At 45.3% G+C, this 22,025-nt stretch overlaps 2 protein-coding genes across 2 annotated transcripts in view; one reads left to right on the forward strand and one right to left on the reverse strand.

Annotated features, from left to right (window-relative positions):
- The window catches only part of T265_01639 (hypothetical protein), a gene marked incomplete at both ends in the record, with an annotated part of 58,930 nt that extends 38,716 nt beyond the window's left edge, over nt 1-20,214 (forward strand). Inside the window, 9 exons of the mRNA XM_009165705.1 lie at nt 3,667-3,746; nt 4,568-4,637; nt 12,104-12,211; nt 12,292-12,531; nt 13,438-13,531; nt 16,107-16,290; nt 18,407-18,847; nt 18,937-19,324; nt 20,008-20,214. Of these exons, the coding sequence (XP_009163969.1) occupies nt 3,667-3,746; nt 4,568-4,637; nt 12,104-12,211; nt 12,292-12,531; nt 13,438-13,531; nt 16,107-16,290; nt 18,407-18,847; nt 18,937-19,324; nt 20,008-20,214 (1,812 nt within the window). The remainder of the gene's footprint in view (nt 1-3,666; nt 3,747-4,567; nt 4,638-12,103; nt 12,212-12,291; nt 12,532-13,437; nt 13,532-16,106; nt 16,291-18,406; nt 18,848-18,936; nt 19,325-20,007) is intronic.
- T265_01641 (hypothetical protein) lies at nt 7,646-7,870 on the reverse strand (the record flags this gene model as incomplete). Its single annotated transcript, XM_009165707.1, has 1 exon — nt 7,646-7,870. One exon carries the CDS (start codon nt 7,868-7,870, stop codon nt 7,646-7,648), a length of 225 nt encoding a protein of 74 aa, XP_009163971.1.
- Nucleotides 20,215-22,025: the final 1,811 nt, after the last annotated feature.

Consider the following 22,025-nt stretch of genomic DNA (forward strand, 5'->3'; position numbering starts at 1 on the left):
ATGGCTCACTTCCACACACTGCTCATCAGCCCATTAGAGGTTGAATAGGATCAACTTACTCAAGTAATCATCATCGTCATCATCCTTGTCAGCTGTAAGAATCGCTTAATTGTCGTGTAGTGTTTTTGTAGCTGCCACAGTTTCGTTCACCGATGATTCGTGGAGGTGGGGTAGGTAGCTGCGCATTGGAGGCGGGAGCTGATAAATTATTGCGTAAATACAGCACTGTCAGTGGACTTTTAAGTGGGGAAATCGGGAAGGGAGCAATGGATTGAAGGCAATAGCTTGAATGCAAGAGCGCCATTGAGGGCGCGACTGGGTCATGTTTGACAATGTCTCCAACCATTGAAGTGGCCCGTCTCGGGGTTCCCATCCCGGAAGACGGCAATGATCAGTTCAGCTGAGTTTGCTGGCAATGGCTTTTATACTTCGCCGCCAAGACATTGTTTACCTAAGAACATAAACAAGATTCATCTGGGTTCAACCGAATGAGTGTATTTTTATAATTTTGTGTAATTTGGATTCAAGTGGAACATAAGGCTGACAGAAACTTGTTGACTGCGCCTATCCGAAGAGCCCCAAGAAGGGTGAAACCGGTCATAGGCTGTCGAAGCGTCTTCAGCAACCTTACGTTTATAGTTGTCGCTACTTAACCCGTTCCAAATTCGAAGCTGAGAATATCGCACAAGACAGTCAGGCTGTCACAGTGTTGCGTACTTTCAAGGCCAAACCCTCTTCAAACGCTGCTGTCGTGTACACGATGATAACTTTGTCCAGTCAGTCAAATGATCATGCCTCCGGTGTTGGTGGTACCGCATGTTTGCAATGATAAACCATAGTGACCGGTTGTAGCTGTGTTGTAAAAGCCACGACGTTGATAATCTGCAGCATAATTCGCACTCTAATCAATCATCCAGGTTACACTGTTTCTTCACACGGCTCTGCAATGTAGCCATGGGCTACTGTTGAAGGCATTGCTTTCATCACACCATGCTTTCTGGTTCTTCCGTTACAGCACGCGAGATCTCTTCGAGTTTGGCTGTTTGACTCACTCCGTGTCGGCCGGACTTCTTCAAGTGAGTTTGTACTTTTCTGCTACCGTGTTACGCCAAATATTCCGTGTCTGTAGTATTCCGTGTAACTCCGTTTTCTTGAGTCTGTTGATTATCTCAAAGCGTCGTCAAAGTGCCTGCTTTACCCCAAACACTCTACAACCGGATTCTTCCGGAATTAGCGAATATGTTCAATTTCTGCTCTGTTATTTTGTCGTTGACTCTGTCGCTAACGGCAGAAGATGAATGATCACCTTTATTGCACACCATGTATCGGGGCGTCACCATGGTGAATTGTCGTTCCTCCAGCTTGCTCTTCAGAGAAAAATGAAACGCTTCATGCATGGTTTCTCCGTAACCGAAAAAGTTCATCTCAAATCATGGAATGTCCTCCCTTACTGTGATTCTGGCTGCCTTATGCCTTGTGCTACAATTTTGCAACCCCTCTGCTTGTCCTTAGCTTGCTGTTTTGCTGCCAAAATTTACCGTAGCTTCATGGAGCCTTTTGTAGATACAGTACAACCGTATTTGTACAGTAATCACAGCATTCTACCCAGAGTTATCGTACGATCTTCGTGATGGAGCGAGAATCGCCGAGATAAAAACAAATGGATCTTGGTTGGCCCAAATTCGGACCAATCATTTAGAAGAAGACGCGTTCTCACCGTTCGTTTCTCCTACGGAAACTCCAACTTAAACAAAGGTGTAGTTGGACTCTCGCTTGTTTATTGGGACGGTGTTAACGTTAAAACCAAGTTTAAAATATGGAAGTCGTTTTCCCTGATAAATTACGTGTCCGCTAACGCGCCTTCGGTGGTTTAGGACTGTCTTTTCTCCCATAATGTGTTTACTTGGAATTCACACTATCAGCACCACCGTTCACACAGCTAGTTCTACGTGCACCTGCGTCGGCGCCCCATCGGTACCGATTCTTATCCTGTACATGCTTTTTTCTGGGCTTAGTTTTCTGTCAGTTCTGTCCTTCGTAAATTTCATCAGTGCCTAAATTACTCCGTGTAGTTGGACTCTCGCTTGTTTATTGGGACGGTGTTAACGTTAAAACCAAGTTTAAAATATGAAAGTCGTTTTCCCTGATAAATTACGTGTCCGCTAACGCGCCTTCGGTGGTTTAGGACTGTCTTTTCTCCCATAATGTGTTTACTTGGAATTCACACTATCAGCACCACCGTTCACACAGCTAGTTCTACGTGCACCTGCGTCGGCGCCCCATCGGTACCGATTCTTATCCTGTACATGCTTTTTTCTGGGCTTAGTTTTCTGTCAGTTCTGTCCTTCGTAAATTTCATCAGTGCCTTCGTAAATTACTCCTGCGGTCGGTGTTCGACTGATCAAAAGGGAAGATGGATAGTGCTTTAACGGACTTGAGCAAAAATGTCCCACCATGCTCGTGAGAATGTGTTCATCTAACCATCGCATTTCATCTCAGCAAAGTTGCTCTGCATGCGAGACGAATGACGGAGGCCTACTGGGTCTCTTGTTGGCTTTGTGACCTAACCTAGTAGTCCCACACTATGCTTTCTCCACAGCTTTGTGACCTAACCTAGTAGTCCCACACCATGCTTTCTCCAAAGATGGTGCCTCCACTACGAAAAGGTCAACGTTATTTGCAGCCTGAAGCGTAGTTTTAAGTTCACCTCGATTAAAAAGTGTATTTCTCGTCTTAAATATTTGTCATAGCATATTGAAGACTACAGCTTCCGGTCACTCAGATCGACTGAAATCACACTAGCGACTGTCATCAACCGTGTTCTCCTGAAAACCTATCACATGGACGTTGTCATACTCTTGAGCCAATGTGAGGGTGTACCACCATTTTCGAAGTTCAACCACCAGAGGTAGACAACATCCAGGTCGTGGACTTGACCTATTGAAGATACTGGAATGAAAATCTCTGCAACCATGTTTCTGGAAATTTTCTACTCTCGCAAATAAATGAATGCAATCGGTCAATTACTTTAAACGAAAATTAAGTGTTTCTTTGAGTCAGCTGACTTAGGGGACTAATTTTCACTAATTTCTTTGAATTATTGTTATGTCATTATTACTACCATCGTCAGCATTTATCAATATTCTGGTCCATCGGATTTGCACGCTGATTCGCATTTGGTTCTAATGAGACTGGCTCAGTCGAATCTCGTTTCTAGTATCATTTGACTAAGTATGTTTTTGCGTCCAATACGCTTCGTTTCCTAGTTAGAATGATATGCAAAAGATCAGTCTTGTCTCTGACATTACACTGCTTATAAAGTTGACGAGAACCCATGGCCAGCCTACAGTCTCTGGTTCTTGGAATTCATTAGCTGGACAATACTACTCGAGCTTCCAACTATCTCGTTTGCTACTTAAACCCCGGAATGTACTCAAGTGGGGTTACCTACTTGTTTTCAAATTAAACTCGTGGTGACGGGAAATTCAGCTGAATAGCAACTTAGTCCTGAGAAGAAGACCACTAATTGACTATGGAGTTCTTATCAACCTTATCGGTAGTTTTACCTCCGGTAGCAGTTCATCACCGTTCAGTTTCTAAGTTACTGTTTATTTTCTCATTGAGGTTTTCCCCGTCATATTATTTCGCGCTACTATTCATTTTCAGACTTTGGAGCAAAACGTGAACATTGCCCCAAATGGTGTGGTGTTTGTCAAAAAATCTATCAGAGAAGGAATCCTACCCTGGTATGTTTCCCCATGAATTTAAATGTCTTTTTTTCGGGGAGCCATCCCATCTTTCGGGACTAACCACATCCTGCTTTATAACTGACGTCTTCAAATCCAAGTCTTGTACACCTGTTACTACGTCCTCCGTATCGTCTGAATGTTGTGTAAAACAGTATACTACTTCCAAGTAGTCCAATTTTTTGACTAATTTCAATGCATTAACTAAATTGACAAATAACTGATCAGTTAGGTGTTTATTTTATTCGTCTTCACTTGTCTTTGTTTTGCATGTTCATTTTATACTTTGTGTCCCCCTATCATGAGACTATGAAACAATGACCCTGAAGCCTTGTCTGTTCTAGTAGTATCCACCCACTGGTCGTAATTGGAGTTCGAAGTGGATTTGGACAAGACACAAACAGGTGCTGTTGATCTGCACCAACAGGGCATGTTACATTCTACCTAGTCACCACCTTTATTCGGGTGGATGTATCCCCAAATGAGTGGTGGTCGCCCGTCTCCATGAAACAGTGAGTCGGTAGAGGTCCTAAGTGTTCATATCGATGGCTTGTTACGTAGGAATAACTAACTAATTTCATATTCAGTTCACGTATCTCGCTTTTGTTAGTCTAAAGCCGTCTGCTTGTTTCGTACGACATAAAGTTTTCTAGGCAATCCAGAAATCGATGCACCTGATAGCATAGAATAAGTGTTCAGTTTTTGGAATTGAAGCCATTACTGTTTCCCTTCACCAATGCCTGGATTTCTTTCGCAGTTTGTGTTTTCCGTTTGCCTGCCTGTAATTGGACTTCAGTGTGTTCTATTTCCCCGAACTTCAGTATGCTCAAACAACTGCTGAGTACACGCCTGATGGTCAAGGACTCTATGAAGCTGTATAAGGAACACAGGGTCAGTTAGAAGCGTTTCCTTTTTGTCCTACTTTTTTGCTTTCGTTTTCTCCACACGAATGGACGCAGTTTTTATTGTTCTTTTGAACGGTTTTACGAATACTGCAAACAAGCAAGCAGAAGGGATCAGATTTGCTATCGAGAGAGATGTGGGTAGCTCAGGTTGCGTAGAGGGTCGTTGTTCTATTCCATACAACATACCGCCAACTCACTACACACTGATGGTACCATCTCGTTCGATGACGAAACGTTTACAACCAAATCGCCCAGCAAAGCAAACAGAACAACCACCAGGGATCGGACCGTTGATGCTCTCTTGCTCTGCTCTGTTGGACCAAAGACAATATAGGCTACAGATACTTGGAACCAGTTCATCTACTGTCACGATATAGTAGCGCAAAAGTGCGACTACTTTCAGCCCTTGACACAATCGAACGAGCCGGATGTTCTTAATCATACAAATAGTCATGTTTGTTAGAAATGCCCTTGTGTACTTTGCAATTGATGAGGTAATGAGACGGCCATTATATAATGCCAGAAACCCTGGTGTTCAAATTGACCGACCGGGGTTGTCATCCACTCACACAAAGTCCAGAACCATCTCTTCGAACATACCTGGCATTAGAAGTTGTGAAGCATTGTATTTCGGCAACTCTATCACTCATGATGTTTATATTCATTAAATTAGACGGACGAATTATGAAAGTCAATTGCGTTACTTGAGTTTATAATCGTTCCGCCTGTCAGGCTGTTGGACGGGCCATGTTCCTTTAAGTTTGCGAATCTGAAGTATGATTACCCATGATTGTCTTGGAACTATCAATGACAAGGACTGGTACCAGCGAGTTGGTAAAGAACTGATCAGAAGAGGGGTGTTGTCGGTGAATGCGTCTCAGACTGAAAGTTTCGGTGACTCTGCTGTACGTTCCGAGTAGTTCACTCAGAAAGATATTTCGTTTGTTCGTTGGACCTTTTGTGGGCATGGTTGTTTTGAGCGCTGAGCTGCGCATCTGGACTATTCGAATAACCATGAACGATAATAGAGGAGAACAGTCGAGGACTAGGATTATATGGACTCAAGCTGAAGAGCTGGATTCCCTCGAGGTAAACCGACTAGCCTGTTTGTACAGGTTCGCCACTGACTGCAACGTGTTGCCATATCAGAAAGTGTCCCTAACCATCGATGGGTTTGGTCACCTGTTACCTAACCGGGTGGAAGTAATCTGCCAGTGGCACTAAGTACTACGGTCAAGTCTGTCACAGATGTGATCTTGTCATTGACTGACTGCCACCCCTTCGTTTATTGTTCGACTGGGGCTTCGTAGGCAACCCGCTGTGCCGCACTCGTTCTACACTGGAGTCTGCGTCTCTAGTGAGTCGGTTGTATGGCTTGTGCTTCACCAGTTTCCATTAGCTGTTTATATATGATCTCACTGTTGATTCGATCATTTGACTTGCTTGAAGCCTCAATGGTTGGAAACCGAGGGTTTATATGTATTTTCTTCCGGCGAGGCCATGTTTCTGCGCCGCACAAGCATTACAACTTATGCCTCCAGTCGACAGCCTAACACCTCTTCAATGCCCCCTTTGAAGAATTTCGACATACTAGGGGCGCTTTGCTTATTCTTCGAGTCACCTCATCCGCAAGATGAAAACAGGATGATAAAGCACTGTCCAACTAGGTGATTTTATCGACAGGTAACCTGCTATGCAGATACAATTGGGCTTCTCCAGACCCTATTTCCTATCATGACTTTGTGCTTCGACGGTGCAAAACGCATTCCTTTCCGAAAGAAGTTCAGTATTTCGCATCTGGGAGGTTAAAGTACTGAGAAGGACGATATTGTTCGGGTACTCCAAATTAGAAACCCGCGCACGAATTCCCACGGATTTTGAATGCCACTTCCGTTATCTGGTCAATCACAAAGTTGCAAGAGCATCGAAATTGCCCCACCCCACCGCCACCCTGGCAAACACATTTGTTGTGTGAGCGCTAGCTAAATTATAGCAGTTATGCTCCCTTCGATGAAGCAAACAGTTTCATAGGCTGTCTCACCGACTGAATCGCAAGCGGTCTTTATCAGGAAGGTCAGACTCCTGAAAGCAACTTCAAAACGCCCGGAACCTACTGCTCCACCAAAAACTCAACAGGAAAGCCGGCAAGCATCCAGGTCAGTCAATCATTCAATCAATTCAGCAAAACCTGATGAGTGTTCTTGCGCGCCACAGAAGCACGACCGAATGTGATCAGCGTTCAGGCTTTTCACAGAGGCACGATCGATGTTGATGGGTGATCACTAACGCCTATCAGACAGCCTATTTCAATGTCAGAAAGCCCCCTTTAAATAGCGTGGGGCCGTTGTAACTTTTGCTCTCGCACGCACTCACGCTCTCGCACTCGCTTGTTCGGAATATAGCGGTTGTGTTCCCTTCTGTGTCTTTTTTTTCGGCATTAGGCAGTGGAGCGGGTCAGCAGCAGATACCACAGATTGATGAATCACCAGATATAACAGTCTTCAGATCCCGAATACTAAAATTATCGGGAATTGGCAAGTAGCTTGGCCGTTTACCGTCTGTCGCCGTGTGAATATTCGGTCAATGGCGCCCCGACCAGAGCTAAAGCCTGCAAGTGCTTTTGGCGTATGATCCCAGACCGGATGCGATTGAAACTTGGCTGCCACTTCTGGGCAGAGATGATTAGAGCGCAAGTTTACTGACCGAAAGGTCCGTGGTTCGAACCCGACCTCTGCCTCTCTATTCCCCCTGTCTAGGCTTGAGCAACCTGGCAGTATCATAGCCCTCGTGCAACCTTCGGGTGGTGTGGCAGTTAGGCACCGAATCGAGCCACCTCTTGTTATGAAACAGTGCCTCTGATCTTTCATGAGACTATGGATCATGGTCAATAGGCACCAGTCGTATATTACAATTTTGGTTTCCCTTGTATTTTTAAGAAGGGATGATGATTTCACTCTTGGGCTCTATAGATGAGTGGGATTCTGAACTCGGTGCTTAGCCTCGTTCCAAGGCAACTGCGGATTGACACGATTGGGAGTTGAGATCGGTTTGGACAGAATTCTTTCTCCTCAGGTCCGGGTTTTCCTCCCGCCGCATTTCAGATAAAATATCTTCACAGTCATTATCAACACCTAACTGTTTCTTTTGTGCAAAATCAGCTGTCCGTAATAGAATGTCATCCTTTATATACCAACAGAATGCAAAATTGGCTTTCAACATCTGTAAATGTACGTGCTCTGAGCTGAGGGTAATTCTGGGCTGATGTGAACTGGACTGACCGGATCGTTGAGTGTTCACACTCCTACCCGGAAGTTCGTGATTTCGAGACCCTTATCCATCAACAGCATATCACCAGAAATCCTGGTCTATTGCTTTCTATGTAGGCCGATTCAAAACCATACCAATACTGTAAGTATGCGCTTTAGCTGCAGAGATGCGGCGCTTCAAATTTGATAGCTTTTTTCCAAAGCAATTTGTTCGCGGATCTGTTTGAAGGTGCTGGCACTGAAAGCGCCCGTGTACTTCGGTTGTTTAGGTCTTAGGAAGAAATTATGGGTGGGCTAAGAACAGAACAATGAAAAAGAGTGATCAGGTATCTTTGTGGTTATCCGAACAACGACAATTTACAGCCTTTGTTTTTCGTTTGCGTCACAGAAAGGATAAACTTGCAGGACTTCGTACCGAGTCTCTCGCCTGAAAGCTCGATTGTCAGGTCACGGGTTTTCGGGGTTTTCTCGGAGCATCTCACTCGGAGTCAGTTACCCAAAAGTTTGGTCGACCCTGCTGTGGATGAAGATACAAGGGGTGTAGTATAAAAAGTTGTCTCTCAGTACTGTTTCGCATAAACTGTGCTCTTGGAGCAGCACCCGTAGTGAATACTCTACCGACAGTCATGGTCACTCTTTGGGCAGGGGAGTTATGCGGCTTTCGGGGCCTGGTCATTTCTAACCAATCCTTACTCGGACTGTTGTTATGGTGGTACTGGCTCTCTTCACCCTTCTACTGCACAGGACAATGCAACGTTACCCCAAGTCCGTCTCACAGCACGATAACCCCTGGTACGGGGCTCACTAGTGTTTGTTTGCTTGTTTCGGTTTTAACTTTCCTGGCCATTCTTCCCTTGAGGTACGAATTTCTAGACACTGTGGTCCGCGGGGTTATTGCAAAAATCAACCGCATCGGTGATAGGTATGTCTTTTAGTGGGGCAACACTTCCGTCGAAAAGCCAGGATTGGATTCGAACCTCAAGCCTCCGGGTCAGTGGCTTCTGGTCTAACCGTTGAGCTATCTTGATCCCATGCCGAGTGGAATTAGAAAACGCACTGCTTGGCAGAAGTGATCGTGATCCGCCATCCTGAATCAAGCAAACGTTAAAAACTCCGAGCTCCGCGGACTGCGAGATGACGTCCGTGTTATCAGGTTCAATTCAGTGCTCTACCTCTGGCTGTGTAATGGTGGGTGTTCACGCTATTCGTCCCCTAGTGTTTCTAGATGACATGGACTGTAGAGTGATTTTCTCACCTCAGTGAATTAGGGAGTAGTGTAAGCGGTTGAAACAACTGGGACCTTTTTCAATTACCCAGCAAGATATGTGAAATACTGTGGGCGGTTTAGACGAGAAACATGTTAAACATAGCAGTGCTATGTTGCCAGGTTTAGCGACCCAGTCACCGACATACTTGACTGTTCAACTCACAGTGGCTCACTGGATCACGAGGCTTGTCTTTTTTTCATACTCACAAACCACGTCACATTAAGCTGACTCATCGGACATCGATGTCTGCACCGCCTAGTCAGCGTATCAACCACTCATGTGCCGACGGGCCCGCGTACACGCACTGGGATCTACATAAAGGGAAACCGAACCCAGTCAGGACACAGACTCGCGCGCGCGCAGGGAGCAAGGAGTCAGTCCAAGCACTCCAGGTCCACGGACAATCATGGAGTACGTGTAGCAGTCGAACCCAATAATTAGTGCACAGGTGGTGATAGCCATAATACAAATCAGAAGGTGTATGTGCACTAATAGAAGTTTTAGCATGGTTGCGATACGTATAAAAATAAATACAAATAAAATACAATAAAAATAAATGCGAAATGGGAGCGAGTCAAAAGGGAACTTATCGTTTGTGAGTCCCTTGGTAAAAGTCCGGACGGTGGAAACGTGTTTTCTTCGCAGTATGGCTACTACACGTGTTCCATGATTGTCCGTGGACTTGGAGTGCTTGGCTGACTCCTTGCTCCCTGCACGCGCGCGAGTCTGTGTGTCCTGACTGGGTTCGGTTTCCCTTTATGTAGGTCCCAGTGCGTGTATGTGGGCGCGTCGGCACATGAGTGGTTGCTACGCTGACTAGGCGGTGCAGACAATCGATGTCCGATGAGCCAGCTTAATGCGACGTGTTTGTGCGTATGAGAAAAAAGACAAGCCTCGCGATCCAGTGAGCGACTGTGAGTTGAACAGTCAAGTATGTGTGTGACGGGGTTGCTACACAGGTTGATCATTTTGGATGCTCAGTCGCCGAAAGAATTGGTTTCAATTGTTCCGCCTCTTTCGTATAGCTTTGGGGCTGCAGTTAGTCTTAGCCCGGCGAAACGAAGCCGTCATCTTATCGCAATTATAAGCGAGCCCAAGACAAAGATCACCCAGCAATTCCCTTTCTTATTCGTTATATGGCTCACAAAAGGCTTATCGCGCTCTCAAATGACTCTCCACCGGAATGATTGGTATAGTCGATTGTTTCTGTAGGTTGTCACTAACCAGAAACAATGTCGCCCAACCTTCCATATACTTTGCTGGACTTACCATCGTTTGAGCCTTGTGACTCTGACCCGTTAGCGCCTACTTATGGCGTTCATTTATACAATTAATACCCGTGATCTGCAGCTGGGACGCCGCATCCCATTTTCATGCCGAAAAGCAAATTTGGATGACAGAAAGAACGACCGACGCACTAGTCAGGAGGTGTCAGGTTGAGAAGTTTTTGCTTTACCAACACGCGCACGTTAGTTCTATGTACTTTCAAGCTGAAATTAGCAATCCCTATCTCCTGATGAACGTCCGTTTTCCATCCGTTCTCTTTTCAGTCACTGAATCGCCTTTTGGACGCACGACAGCTCGGCCTCAANCGTTAAAAACTCCGAGCTCCGCTGACTGCGAGATGACGTTCCGTGCTCTACCCCTGGCTGTTTAAAGATGGATGTTCACGCTATTTTTTCCCCTAGTGTTTCTAGATGACATGGATTGTAGTTTGGTAGTCTCACCTCAGTACATTAAGGTGTAGTGTAAGCGGTTGAAACAACTTGGACCTTTTTCACTTACCCAGCAAGATATATGGAATCCTGTGGGCTGTTTAGGCGAGAAGCATGTTAAATATAGCAGTGCTATGTTGCCAGGTTAATCACTTTGGATTCTCAGTCGTTGGAAGAATTTGTTTCACTTGCTCCGCCTATAGCTATGGGACTGCAGTTAGTTTTAGCCCGGTGAAACGAAGCCGTTATCTTATCGCAATTATAAGCGAGCCCAAGACAAAGATCACCCAGTAATTCCCTTTCTTTTTCCGTTATATGGCTCACAAAGGGCTTGTCGCGCCCTCAAACGACTCTCCACCGGAATGATTGGTATAGAAAATTGTTTCTGTAGGTTGTCACTAACCGGAAACAATGTCACCCAACCTTTAATATGCTTTGCTGCACTTGTCATCGTTTGAACCTTGTGACTCTGAGCCGTTAGCGCCTAATTATAGCGTTCATTTATACAATTAATACCCGTGANCTTGGACCTTTTTCACTTACCCAGCAAGATATATGGAATCCTGTGGGCTGTTTAGACGAGAAACATGTTAAATATAGCAGTGCTATGTTGCCAGGTTAATCACTTTGGATTCTCAGTCGTTGGAAGAATTTGTTTCACTTGCTCCGCCTATAGCTATGGGACTGCAGTTAGTTTTAGCCCGGCGAAACGAAGCCGTTATCTTATCGCAATTATAAGCGAGCCCGAGACAAAGATCACCCAGTAATTCCCTTTCTTATTCGTTATATGGCTCACAAAGGGCTTGTCGCGCCCTCAAACGACTCTCCACCGGAATGATTGGTATAGAAAATTGTTTCTGTAGGTTGTCACTAACCGGAAACAATGTCACCCAACCTTTAATATGCTTTGCTGCACTTGTCATCGTTTGAACCTTGTGACTCTGAGCCGTTAGCGCCTAATTATGGCGTTCATTTATACAATTAATACCCGTGATCTGCAACTGGGACGCCGCATCCCATTCTCATGCCGAAAAGCAAATTTGGATGACAGAAAGAACGACCAACGCATTAGTCAGGAGGTGTCAGGTTGAGAAGTTCTTGCTTTAGCAACACGCGCGCGTTAGTTCTATGTACTTTCAAGCTGAAATGAGCGATCCCTGTCTCCTGATGAACGTCCGGTTTCCATCTGTTCTCTTCTTTCAGTCACTGAATCGACTTTTGGACGCACGACAGCTCGGCCTCAAGTTAATGGCCAACGTGATATTCGGTTACACTGCCGCAAGTTTCTCTGGTCGAATGCCTTGTGTAGAGGTACGTTTTTGATGCAGTACCTTTTTTTAATGTTCCTGGCCCCAAACTGATACTCATCACCATCTCAATGTTATCTATAGGTTGGTGACAGCATTGTGAGCAAGGCACGTGAGACATTGGAACAGGCAATCCAGCTGGTCGACTCAGGAGCAATTGAACTCCCGCATCGGACAACACCACGCGTGGTGTATGGAGATACAGACAGCTTATTTATCCATCTTCCCGGTCTCGGAAAACTTGAAGCTTTTGAGGTAGCCCACGCAATTGCAAACGCGATCACGTCGCTAAACCCTGCACCAATCAAACTCAAGATGGAAAAGGTGATTTTCTCTACTTAAGTGTCCTATGTTTTAACTTTCTGTCCCGGTGCAAAGTGGCTGTGCTCACTGATTCCGCTAACTTCAACTCCTCATCCACATTTCTTAGTTAAAAAGTTTATAAAAGATACTGTGCACAGGAGAAAAATTCAGCAACATGGGGTATTTGTTAGCTCCGGCACTGTCGCATGCCCTAAAAAGCTAGATAGGTCAGTTCTTGTTTTTTTTTGTCAGCAATTTAGCAAATGTCAGCACACTGGACAAAACGCACCAAGCTATCTAGTCAATAATCTCTGTTCATATGGTCCAGATATGTATGGATCACCCTTCATCTACCTGCATTTCTCGTTCTGCTTCCGACCGCTGTTCGTCCCTAAGTCGAGCAGGCTACAACGTGCAGTTCTTCGACGTTTCACTACTCAACTTTATTTCAGTAGTGGTAGTCTCATTCGGAGTTGCACCTGCTCGTGATGATTTAGGTTTGCTTAATCGGTTTCTCAAACTTCACAATCCAATTTATTCTGTCCCTAATATCTATTTCCTGTCAACTTCTGTTCTTCTCTTCAATTCCCTTGCATTCCCGCCACAGATTTACTACCCATGTCTTCTGGAAGCCAGAAAGCGCTACGCCGGTTATGCGTATGAGTCTCCCACACAAACCGAGCCTGTCTTTGATGCCAAAGGTATAGAGACTGTTAGACGTGACGGTTGTCCCTTCGTAGGAAAGGTGAGTGCTCTTGATACCTTTGTCAAGCTATATATTTCCTTTTGTTCTGCTTACTGTTTGTGTTCACGTTCGCCCATAATTAATTCTTCGTGTTTATGGTCTTGAGCATTCAACTAACATTATCCACAAAAGTTCTCTTCCACTGGTATATTCCACCGGTTTGGCTCTTTCGTTTGCCGTAGGTTGTGGACTCTACTCTGCGGCTTTTATTCAATCAGTTTCCTCTGCCTCCAACGGCATCGTCGGTTGGGGATTCATCCGGCGGCCCCACCGATAGTGAGTTTCTGTTTTCATGCCGTTCGGTTTAAATCCATGGTCTCGAACAGGACGAAGATGGAAAATCCCAACACATTTCTCCACATCCAGGTATTCTTGAACACTTAGCTTAGTAGCCCTTTGTCGAAGCCAGGATCTGGGGGTCACTTTGCGTCCTAGCTTGAGTGAGTCAGCGGTGCTGTTATCTAGCAGAGCCCACGTCATGGCAAGTGTTAACTTGTGGTGCAAACACCCAATTTTATGCGTTTGTTGTTTATTTTGAAACTGTATTGAGCATAATTGAGTCGTGGCTACCGGTTTGATTGTCCGACTGTTGTATTAACTCCCTCATTAAGTTGTTATTTTTGTGGTGAATTCGGTGAGTCTACCTTTTGGGGACCATTTTTTGCAAGCACATACAATTGGCGCCGGTATTTTGGCCTCGTACCTATGTACAAAGTTATCGAAACGATCTAATAACAACTCGCGTGATGCTTTATTGCACTGTTTTTTCGATTACTTATGGGAACCAAGATGTTCAAACTTTGCGTTATCTCAGACTACTGTTATGTAGTGTGATTTCCTCGTGTTTTTTCGCCGTGCCAATGTTCTGCTTATTCTCTCCAATAAGAACTTCGATCGGAGATTAACACGACGGCGAGTTAACTGCTTGCTTGCGTCTCAGCTTTATTGTTACCGGATCTATGTATGTCTGTTCGACTCTCTTCACGTCTCCTGCCTTTGTGACTAACTGTCCCTGTAGGGGATGTTGGTCTTGCGTGGAACCGAGTGTGGGTGTTAAAGATCGATTTGGGGCCGCTACCCACCTGGCCACCAACCACCCGAACAAGGTCACTCTCCTCCGCACGTATCCAAGGTTGTTCACTCGGTATGCAATTCCATGTTGGTCCGTGTCTGTGAGTCTGACTGATGTTCAACCCTCGTTCACTATAGGTTTGGCCCATTTGGAACTTTGAATTTTTGCGAGGTGGTACGCGCCTACCATCGCTATGTTTACGTTCATTTATCCAATTATCATTATTATTATTATTATTATTATTATTATTATTATTATTATTGTTATTCAGTTATCCATCCACAAATAGTCTAATGGTCCTCCGCTCCCCTTGTATACTGTTTCATTTGTTCATTTAGATGTACTAATCTATTGCCTGCTGTTCGCCACGCAGAGGCCGCCACAGTGTCTGTCGTAACTGTTCCTACGGGTCCCCAAGTCGCTACAGCTTTATATCACTGATCATATGTTTTAGCTTTGCTGTTCCTGACCTGATATCGTAGGACCACATTTGGCCTTCGGTAAATGTGCACAGGTCGTTTAACTACCCATCCTACTGTACGCCGTTTCTGTTCGGTATTGTAGTTGCCCAGTACTTAAATTCGGATTCACCTAGGATCAAAATGAATCTCCAGAATGAATGAATCTCTCCAAAAAATTCCTCATCTAAGGGTGGGTGAGCCTCTTCGCCTATTTCGGAATATTATAAGTACATATTTCTGGGTTATATGGAATCATGTATTCCTAGTTTTATATCCTGCTGAGTCGCCCATCTGTTGTGTCTGATTGCTTTCCCCGCCCCGGTGTCTAGTGCCGGAAAAAGACTCACCGATAAGGAACACAACGAACAGTTTTATTCCGAACAAGCAAGTGCAACAGCTTGAGTGGGAAAATTCAACGGCTTCAAACTATTTTATTTGAACGACACTGTCTGGCCTTGGTCTAATGCTGTTTCGTGCTGTCTGGCTTTAATACACGGCTGTCGCGCGCTACTTATTGTGGGGGCGTTGTCTGTCTGGTGGCCATCTAGCGGAGTGGAGGGTCTCAGTAGATTTCGGGCGTTCAGTGGTTACTTCCACGAATCTGACCTTCCTGATACCAAGAAATTTACTCCCTTTTGGTATTTTTTTAAAGGGGGAGAGGAGCAATCTGGTGTGAAAGATATTCAGGTGTGATTATTCGTTCCCCAACATGCTTAGTCTGTCTTTTGGCATTCACCACGCCCATTCAAACGGTAACAAAAAGGGCGAAACTGGTCATGGGCTGTCGACGGATTTTCAGCAACCTTATGAGTAGTGCATTACAAAGATTATTCTAACTTGTTGTTGACTACTCATTCTGCCAACAATCCGTGAGCGATAAACTCACATCGTCACCGGTCTACTACGGCCGGTGAACGGACTGCATGCTATCACAAACCTAGCCACTTATTTCGTAAACTGTTACGTTGAAGACTCGTTTTGCATTCCTCGGGAATCGGACTGGGTGAAATATGAATTTCTGTGAGTTTAATCAGCTTTAGTTTGCGAACAGTAAATATGGATTGTGATAGCTCTGGATTTGAAGCTTCACCAAGCCATACGCATCTAATTTGTTCGGCATCTGACCAGACTAATGTGTGGCCGTGCGAACTGAATCTGATTTCTTTGCTTGCAGGAGCTCAGTAATTTGGGAGGCATTGAAAGCCTGACAGGTTGTGTTTCTTTGAAAAAAAATGCTTCATCCTCCCTGTCAGCCATCTACACTTTGCTTCGTAGCGCCAATAAAATTTTCGTTTTTTTTTGTCTGTTCTGTTCTCAGTCTACTCTGATGTCCGTCAGTACCTACTTGTTGCCGAATCACGAGTTCGTGAGGCAGTGCGTCATTTCAGTCAGAAACTGATGGACGGTCGTGTTCCCTTTGCCGACTTCATTTTGACACGACCCTACTGGGGAATGACTGCCTATAAACCGGGAAACTTTGCTCCAGCTCTGCAAGTGGCTAGGTAAGTAGTTGGGACCAGGAAGTAGTTTATACCCACCCACGTGTTCTACGATGTAATAAAATTGGTCGTGTGGGTACGTGACACCAGAAACAAAGACTGAGAGTGGCGCACAGTTTATCGTCGCTGACCCGTCGCGAACTCTTGGATTCTTCAGCAGGCTGGACTGCTTTCAGTGTCGTTCTCACAGTAATCAAAAGACCTTCTGACACAAGTCAGTTACGTGTAAACTACGGGTGACTTTTCATGACCGTTGTTCCTAAGATGCCCACTCATGAGGATGGTTCGGTTGATGACAACGTTATCGAATAACTCCTTTTACTCTGCTGGCATCGACGCCGATTTCGAAAAAAAGTGAAAGTCATCATGTGAGCCCTCACCATTTCCTTCATATCTCCTTGGCCACGAAGTTAGGTATATGCGATTGACCCAGCGCATGTTAGCACGTGAGAAAATGTGTGTGCATCACATTAACAGAATGTGGCGAGATGGGCCAAGTGGTTAGAACGCGAATTTACTGACCGGAAGGCTCGTGGTTCGAACCTGGCCTCTGCCTCTCGACTTCCCCTGTCTAGGCTTAGGCAACCTGGCAGTATCCCAGCCCTCGTGCTTCCTTCGTGTGGCATGGTAGCTTGGCACCGAAAGGGTGCTACAGCTGAACGATTTTCTTAACCAACGATTTCTGATAGATTTTTTTAACAGCATGTGGACAGAGCGTCGGATAATTTTCTCAGCAACACTGTCTAGGTTGTCCTGCTTGCTTCGGTGTACGAACGTTAAAGGCGGCTCATCAGAGAGGATTTCGGGGTTTGAAAACAGTCTACTAAGTGTTTAGGGTTGTGACTGAACTCGGACGTCCGGAGGCTGCAGTTGAGTGTGATTCACGGCCGGCAAAACAGTCAGTCCTCCTGCTGGCACCTGGGGAGAGATTATTCAAATTTGGGTGGGTTAGGGTTGATGTTGGAAAACGTGAAAGTATAAGAAGGGAGGTGTCAGCAGTAGCTTGTTTTCGCTTAGCACCCTGCAGCAAGTAAGGTGACCCGGCTGGCGGCACCACGTGACGGCCGGTGTTGTATGAGAGTATTATTACTTGTTAATGTTATGGTTGTACGTAGGTGTGGATACTGCCTAGACAGGAGGACGATTAGGGTCCTCAACCAAGGCCTTTAGCTCAAAAGCCTAACCGCAAGGCAGCGGTGTTTGGTGGGAACTGCAAGTGCGTTACCATTTTTATAGAATAAGCCTCCACCCACATTCTAACCCCCAACCTGGAGGACCGGGGGACTGTGTTCGTCAGACCTCTAGACATTGACCAACCTGGTAGTAGAGACTCTGCAAGTGTCGTGCGGACATCGCTCAGTATACATCAATCGGTCGCCTAAGTACACAAACCACCACGCCACGGTAAGGTCCGATCTCTTCGGGATGGCATTTTAGACGTGAATGCAGAAGGTTGATCAATTGTCTGCAAACATTTTGAGGGAAATAGAAAGCACCAATGAAGATGCCATCATTTCCTTTGTGGTGATGGCAACAACCGTTTTGGAAACATCCAAATCGTACCTCTTTTTTGAGCTGTTTAGTACATTTGATTCATCGGTAAACTGGTGCTCTCCAGGTGATTCGTAAGTTCACTTCTAATTTTTTTTCAGCCGAATGGTTTAGTATTCAGTCACTTCTATTTTCACAAACAAACGTGGTTAGTTTCCTCTTCATGCTACCGGTTTATCTGAATCTACAAGTACGAGCGATCCGAGGGAGTACATTGAAATTAGCAGGCTAAAGCCCCGTTATCTTCCAATATCTTGTGGTGACGCGATTTGTTTTCCAAATGAATTCCAATTTGCAGGCGTCGTATGTGTGGTGAAGTGTTTTTGAGACGATCCTAAAAACTAAACTAAACTAAAATATGCGTCTTTAGAATTCACTTTGAAACAACTGCTACAGATCCCTCTGGGTTCTGAGTGCTTATTTATGGAATGTCCAAGGTAACCCTTGCCCGCGAAGGTATTACCTAAGGCCTCCCACTCCTCTTTAATGTAGCTCCGGATTCGCCATCCGTCGTACCCGATTAAAAAGTGATTTGACAATGTCCCGCTTACATGTGCTTGACCTGAAGCCCACATTGCTCCGTTTCCCTAAAAGCGCATCCGGCTAACAAGCGCCCGCAACGTCGTTTTACGGCTATGTTTCCAGAATGCTCTCACTTCGGAGGCTTACTTTCTGCATTGAAATTAATCCATTTTCATTTGATGAATTGTCAACCGGAACACCTTGTCCATTCTATTTCCAGACGCCTCATTGCTCTGGACACTGGAGCGGAACCAGCCGTCGGCGAACGTGTGGCTTATTACGTGACTCCCGGTCGGCCAGACCAAACAATCTTATCTTGTCTGCGTTCTTTAGCCGAACTAGGTCCTCCAACCACACCATCAGGAACGAATTTTTCTGTCAGACGAGCATTGCCACCTCGACTGAATTTGAGCTATTATCTAGACAAACAGCTGTTGCCTCCACTGAATCGCATCACGCAGTTACTGGGTTGGAAGGTTCACCAATGGTAAGCGTTTGGTTTTTCCTGCGCCCCCCCTAGTTTCCATCCAAGTCCGTCTACTTTGCTGTCAATGGAACTTTTGCTCTTATTCCCAGGTTGAATGACCTGCCTCGATACCAGGTCAGTTCAAATCAACGATGTAGGATTGCCTCGGGTCGTGGTGCCAATCAAACCAGTGGACAATCACTTGCTCACCTGGACAGTTTCGATTCGCAGTCATCGTCTTTCAGTCAGACTTCGGTTGTGAGTGGAGGACGCCCACTGAGGCGTCGCCGCCAGTCTGCCATTATGCGTGCATTCGTAACTCAATCGGTTCGCGTATGTCCGAGCTGTGGAGCACACTTGCCTCACTCGGTCCCCAGTGATGCGTTTGGGAATTGCAAGCCGTGTTTAGAAAGAAATCCCAAATTGACCACGATCGAAGCTACACGTTTCGGTTTCGAGGTAGGTTCTTCCCTTAGTCCAATGTACTGTGTTTTACTGGTATGACTTTCATTCTGAATTGCTGGACACCGGTTGTTCAAAAAACATGACTTATCAACCTCGCAAGTGCAGATGGCACCTGGTGGCATACTGCTCACTACCCGAAGATGAATTCCTCATTCATTTGAGTTCTTTCGACATGAGTTGAGGATACATGACTCCAGTTATACCTGGAATTACACATGTTTTACACCACGCCAAGTCCGCCTGAGTTCTTCTGTTTATGTATGCACTTGTGTTGAGGAACCACTGAAGATGGAGACTTGTTCGAGTTTCTGATATGCGTTTCGTCTTCTAAATTGCAGTATAAACGATGCGCCTAGATTTTGTTGTGAAAAAAAAATAAATTAAAATCGTCCAGCTGTATTAGCCTTCCGGTGCCTGGCTGCCAGGTTGCCCAAACCTAGACAGGGGAAGTCGAGAGGCAGATTAGGTATTGAAGTTGAACTAACCGGATCGTAGGATTCTTCCTGAATATCGTATAATTTGTACTAGCGTGCTGGAAACTCGTGCGCAGATTCATTTGGGTTTCACATTGACATTCAAGTAAAAAATGTCGTTGATGGGAATTCGCCGTTTACGTCCCCCAAAGCAGGATGGTTGCTAGCAGGTTTATGTCAACTTTGTACGTGGGTTTCCCTCTAGGTTCTCATTCCCCTGTTGTTGCGTTGTTCGCTCCATAGCTCCGGCATACAAATCAGCTGATGGCGGAAGCCGAACGAATCTGCACCGGCTGTCTTGGCAATCGTGGAGGTTCATGTGACCCAACATGGCTTTGCATGAGCATTCACTGTCCAGCCCATAGCCAACGTCTATCAGCTGCCTCCAGTTTGGCCAACTTCTGGTCAAAGCACAGGTATCGACTAACTCATGTGGATATCTCGTGGTGAGGAGGAGCGAAATGAATGGCTATCAACTCAGGACGTTCCTTATATCGTTTTGCATCCTACTGCCATGGATTCTGTGGACAATGTATTCTCGCATACTTCGCGATCATCAATTTTTGTTCTAGCATTCTCTGTGATGTGTACACTGCTGCCTTTGTAATTGCATTTTTGCACCATGTTGTTTTATATCTGCGATCATGCATGTGTTTTTCCCCACCCTAAAAATCTATGCTGCCATTGATTCAGGGAACTGTTTTTAAAAAAATAAGAATAAAAACAACGCTTTTCTTTGCACTTATTGTGTCTCCATTTTTCTCGGAATGAAACTTAGTGACACCACATCTCTAATGCCGTCGATTCCTAAGCTAACAGTCTTTAGCGAAGAATCCAGACTTATCTGGGTCGTGATGGGTGTTGATAATAGATGTAAGTGAGAACAACCTTTGCTGGCCTTTAAGCTAACAAGTTGAGGACCAAATTGTGTACACATCAAATCATCATTTATTTTGAAGAGCATGGTCACAAACATAAAGAGTAAATGCAAGTGATGGATGTGGAAAGAGAATATTAGGTAAAACGGGGGAAGCGGCCCGTTCGAAGTCGTACCACTAACAGTTCCGGTCAGATAAGATGAATCCCAACGTATGTAAGAATGTTCGGTATGGAAACACGTGTGTACTGACCAATAACCGAGGAAAGGACAAACAGTACTGAATGTTCTTCAAAACGCGGTAAGCGCTAGCACGTCAGGCACAAAGTGTCCGTCATAATGGGTCAGGTATGAAAGTCACTGGCAAGCATGAACACTCAACGCCAATTACCACGCATAAAAGTGTCGTAAGTACGCAAAGAGCCCACAGTGGCAAGCGAACACAAGTCACTGACTGTGACCTTAGGAGGTCCCAGTCCAATAACAGTCCTGGCAGCTGATCCTACGTCAAGAGAGGGCCATCAGTTGGTGGACCAAAAATTCGACATCACAACCGATTGCACGTAGGGCTGAGATTATGGCGAGGGAATATTCATCAGCACCATACTTCTGCTTCTTCTCATTCCATACAGTCACTCCGCACCCATCCGAGACTATGCTGACGTCTACCATACTGAATTTCATCACTTTTGCACGGACAACTAAAAATGCCCCTCGATACATTGAAGGATTCTGCTTAGCTGGGAGGGGGGCTGTCAATAAGTTGTCAGATAAAGCAGCCACTATGGAGAATTTTTCGCGTCAAACCTGCCCCATAGTTGCTTCACGAAAGTCGGTAATCATCAAAAAGTTTGTTTCAGGTTAGAGATATGGACAGCGGACAAAACGAGCAAGTAGACAGTTCCATAATTCGTTCGCCAGGCGTGCACTTTTCTCCAACATAGTGTCGGCACTGGATGGATCGCATAACAGTTTGGATGTACTTGCATTTCATTCAAATACTACTGGATAAAGGCTGTATCGGATAGAATCACGCACTTCATTCAGGCTTCTTCGAAATCCGAGCATCACACCTGTCGTCGAGTTCAAGTACATGCATCGTGAACGAGAAGGCACGTTTGATGAGCAGACTCAAGCAGCCTAAATCCTACTTAATGCACGGATGCCCTACTGACCTAGGCTCCGGTGAGCCTCATTTTTCGACACGTTGATGTACCTAAACTTCATAGCCGACTCCCTACTTCGCTGAGTTGACCATCGGTTAGTATCTGTTATTGCCGTTACTGAGTCCTTCGTGTCACCAGATTTTTCTATCGTCCAACCATCCAAAGGACTTCGATGTAAATTACCAGAAAGTAAAAAGGGATTGGATGGATCTTGAACT

The sequence above is a fragment of the Opisthorchis viverrini genome (assembly GCF_000715545.1).
Source record: "Opisthorchis viverrini unplaced genomic scaffold opera_v5_18, whole genome shotgun sequence".
NCBI lineage: Eukaryota > Metazoa > Platyhelminthes > Trematoda > Opisthorchiida > Opisthorchiidae > Opisthorchis > Opisthorchis viverrini.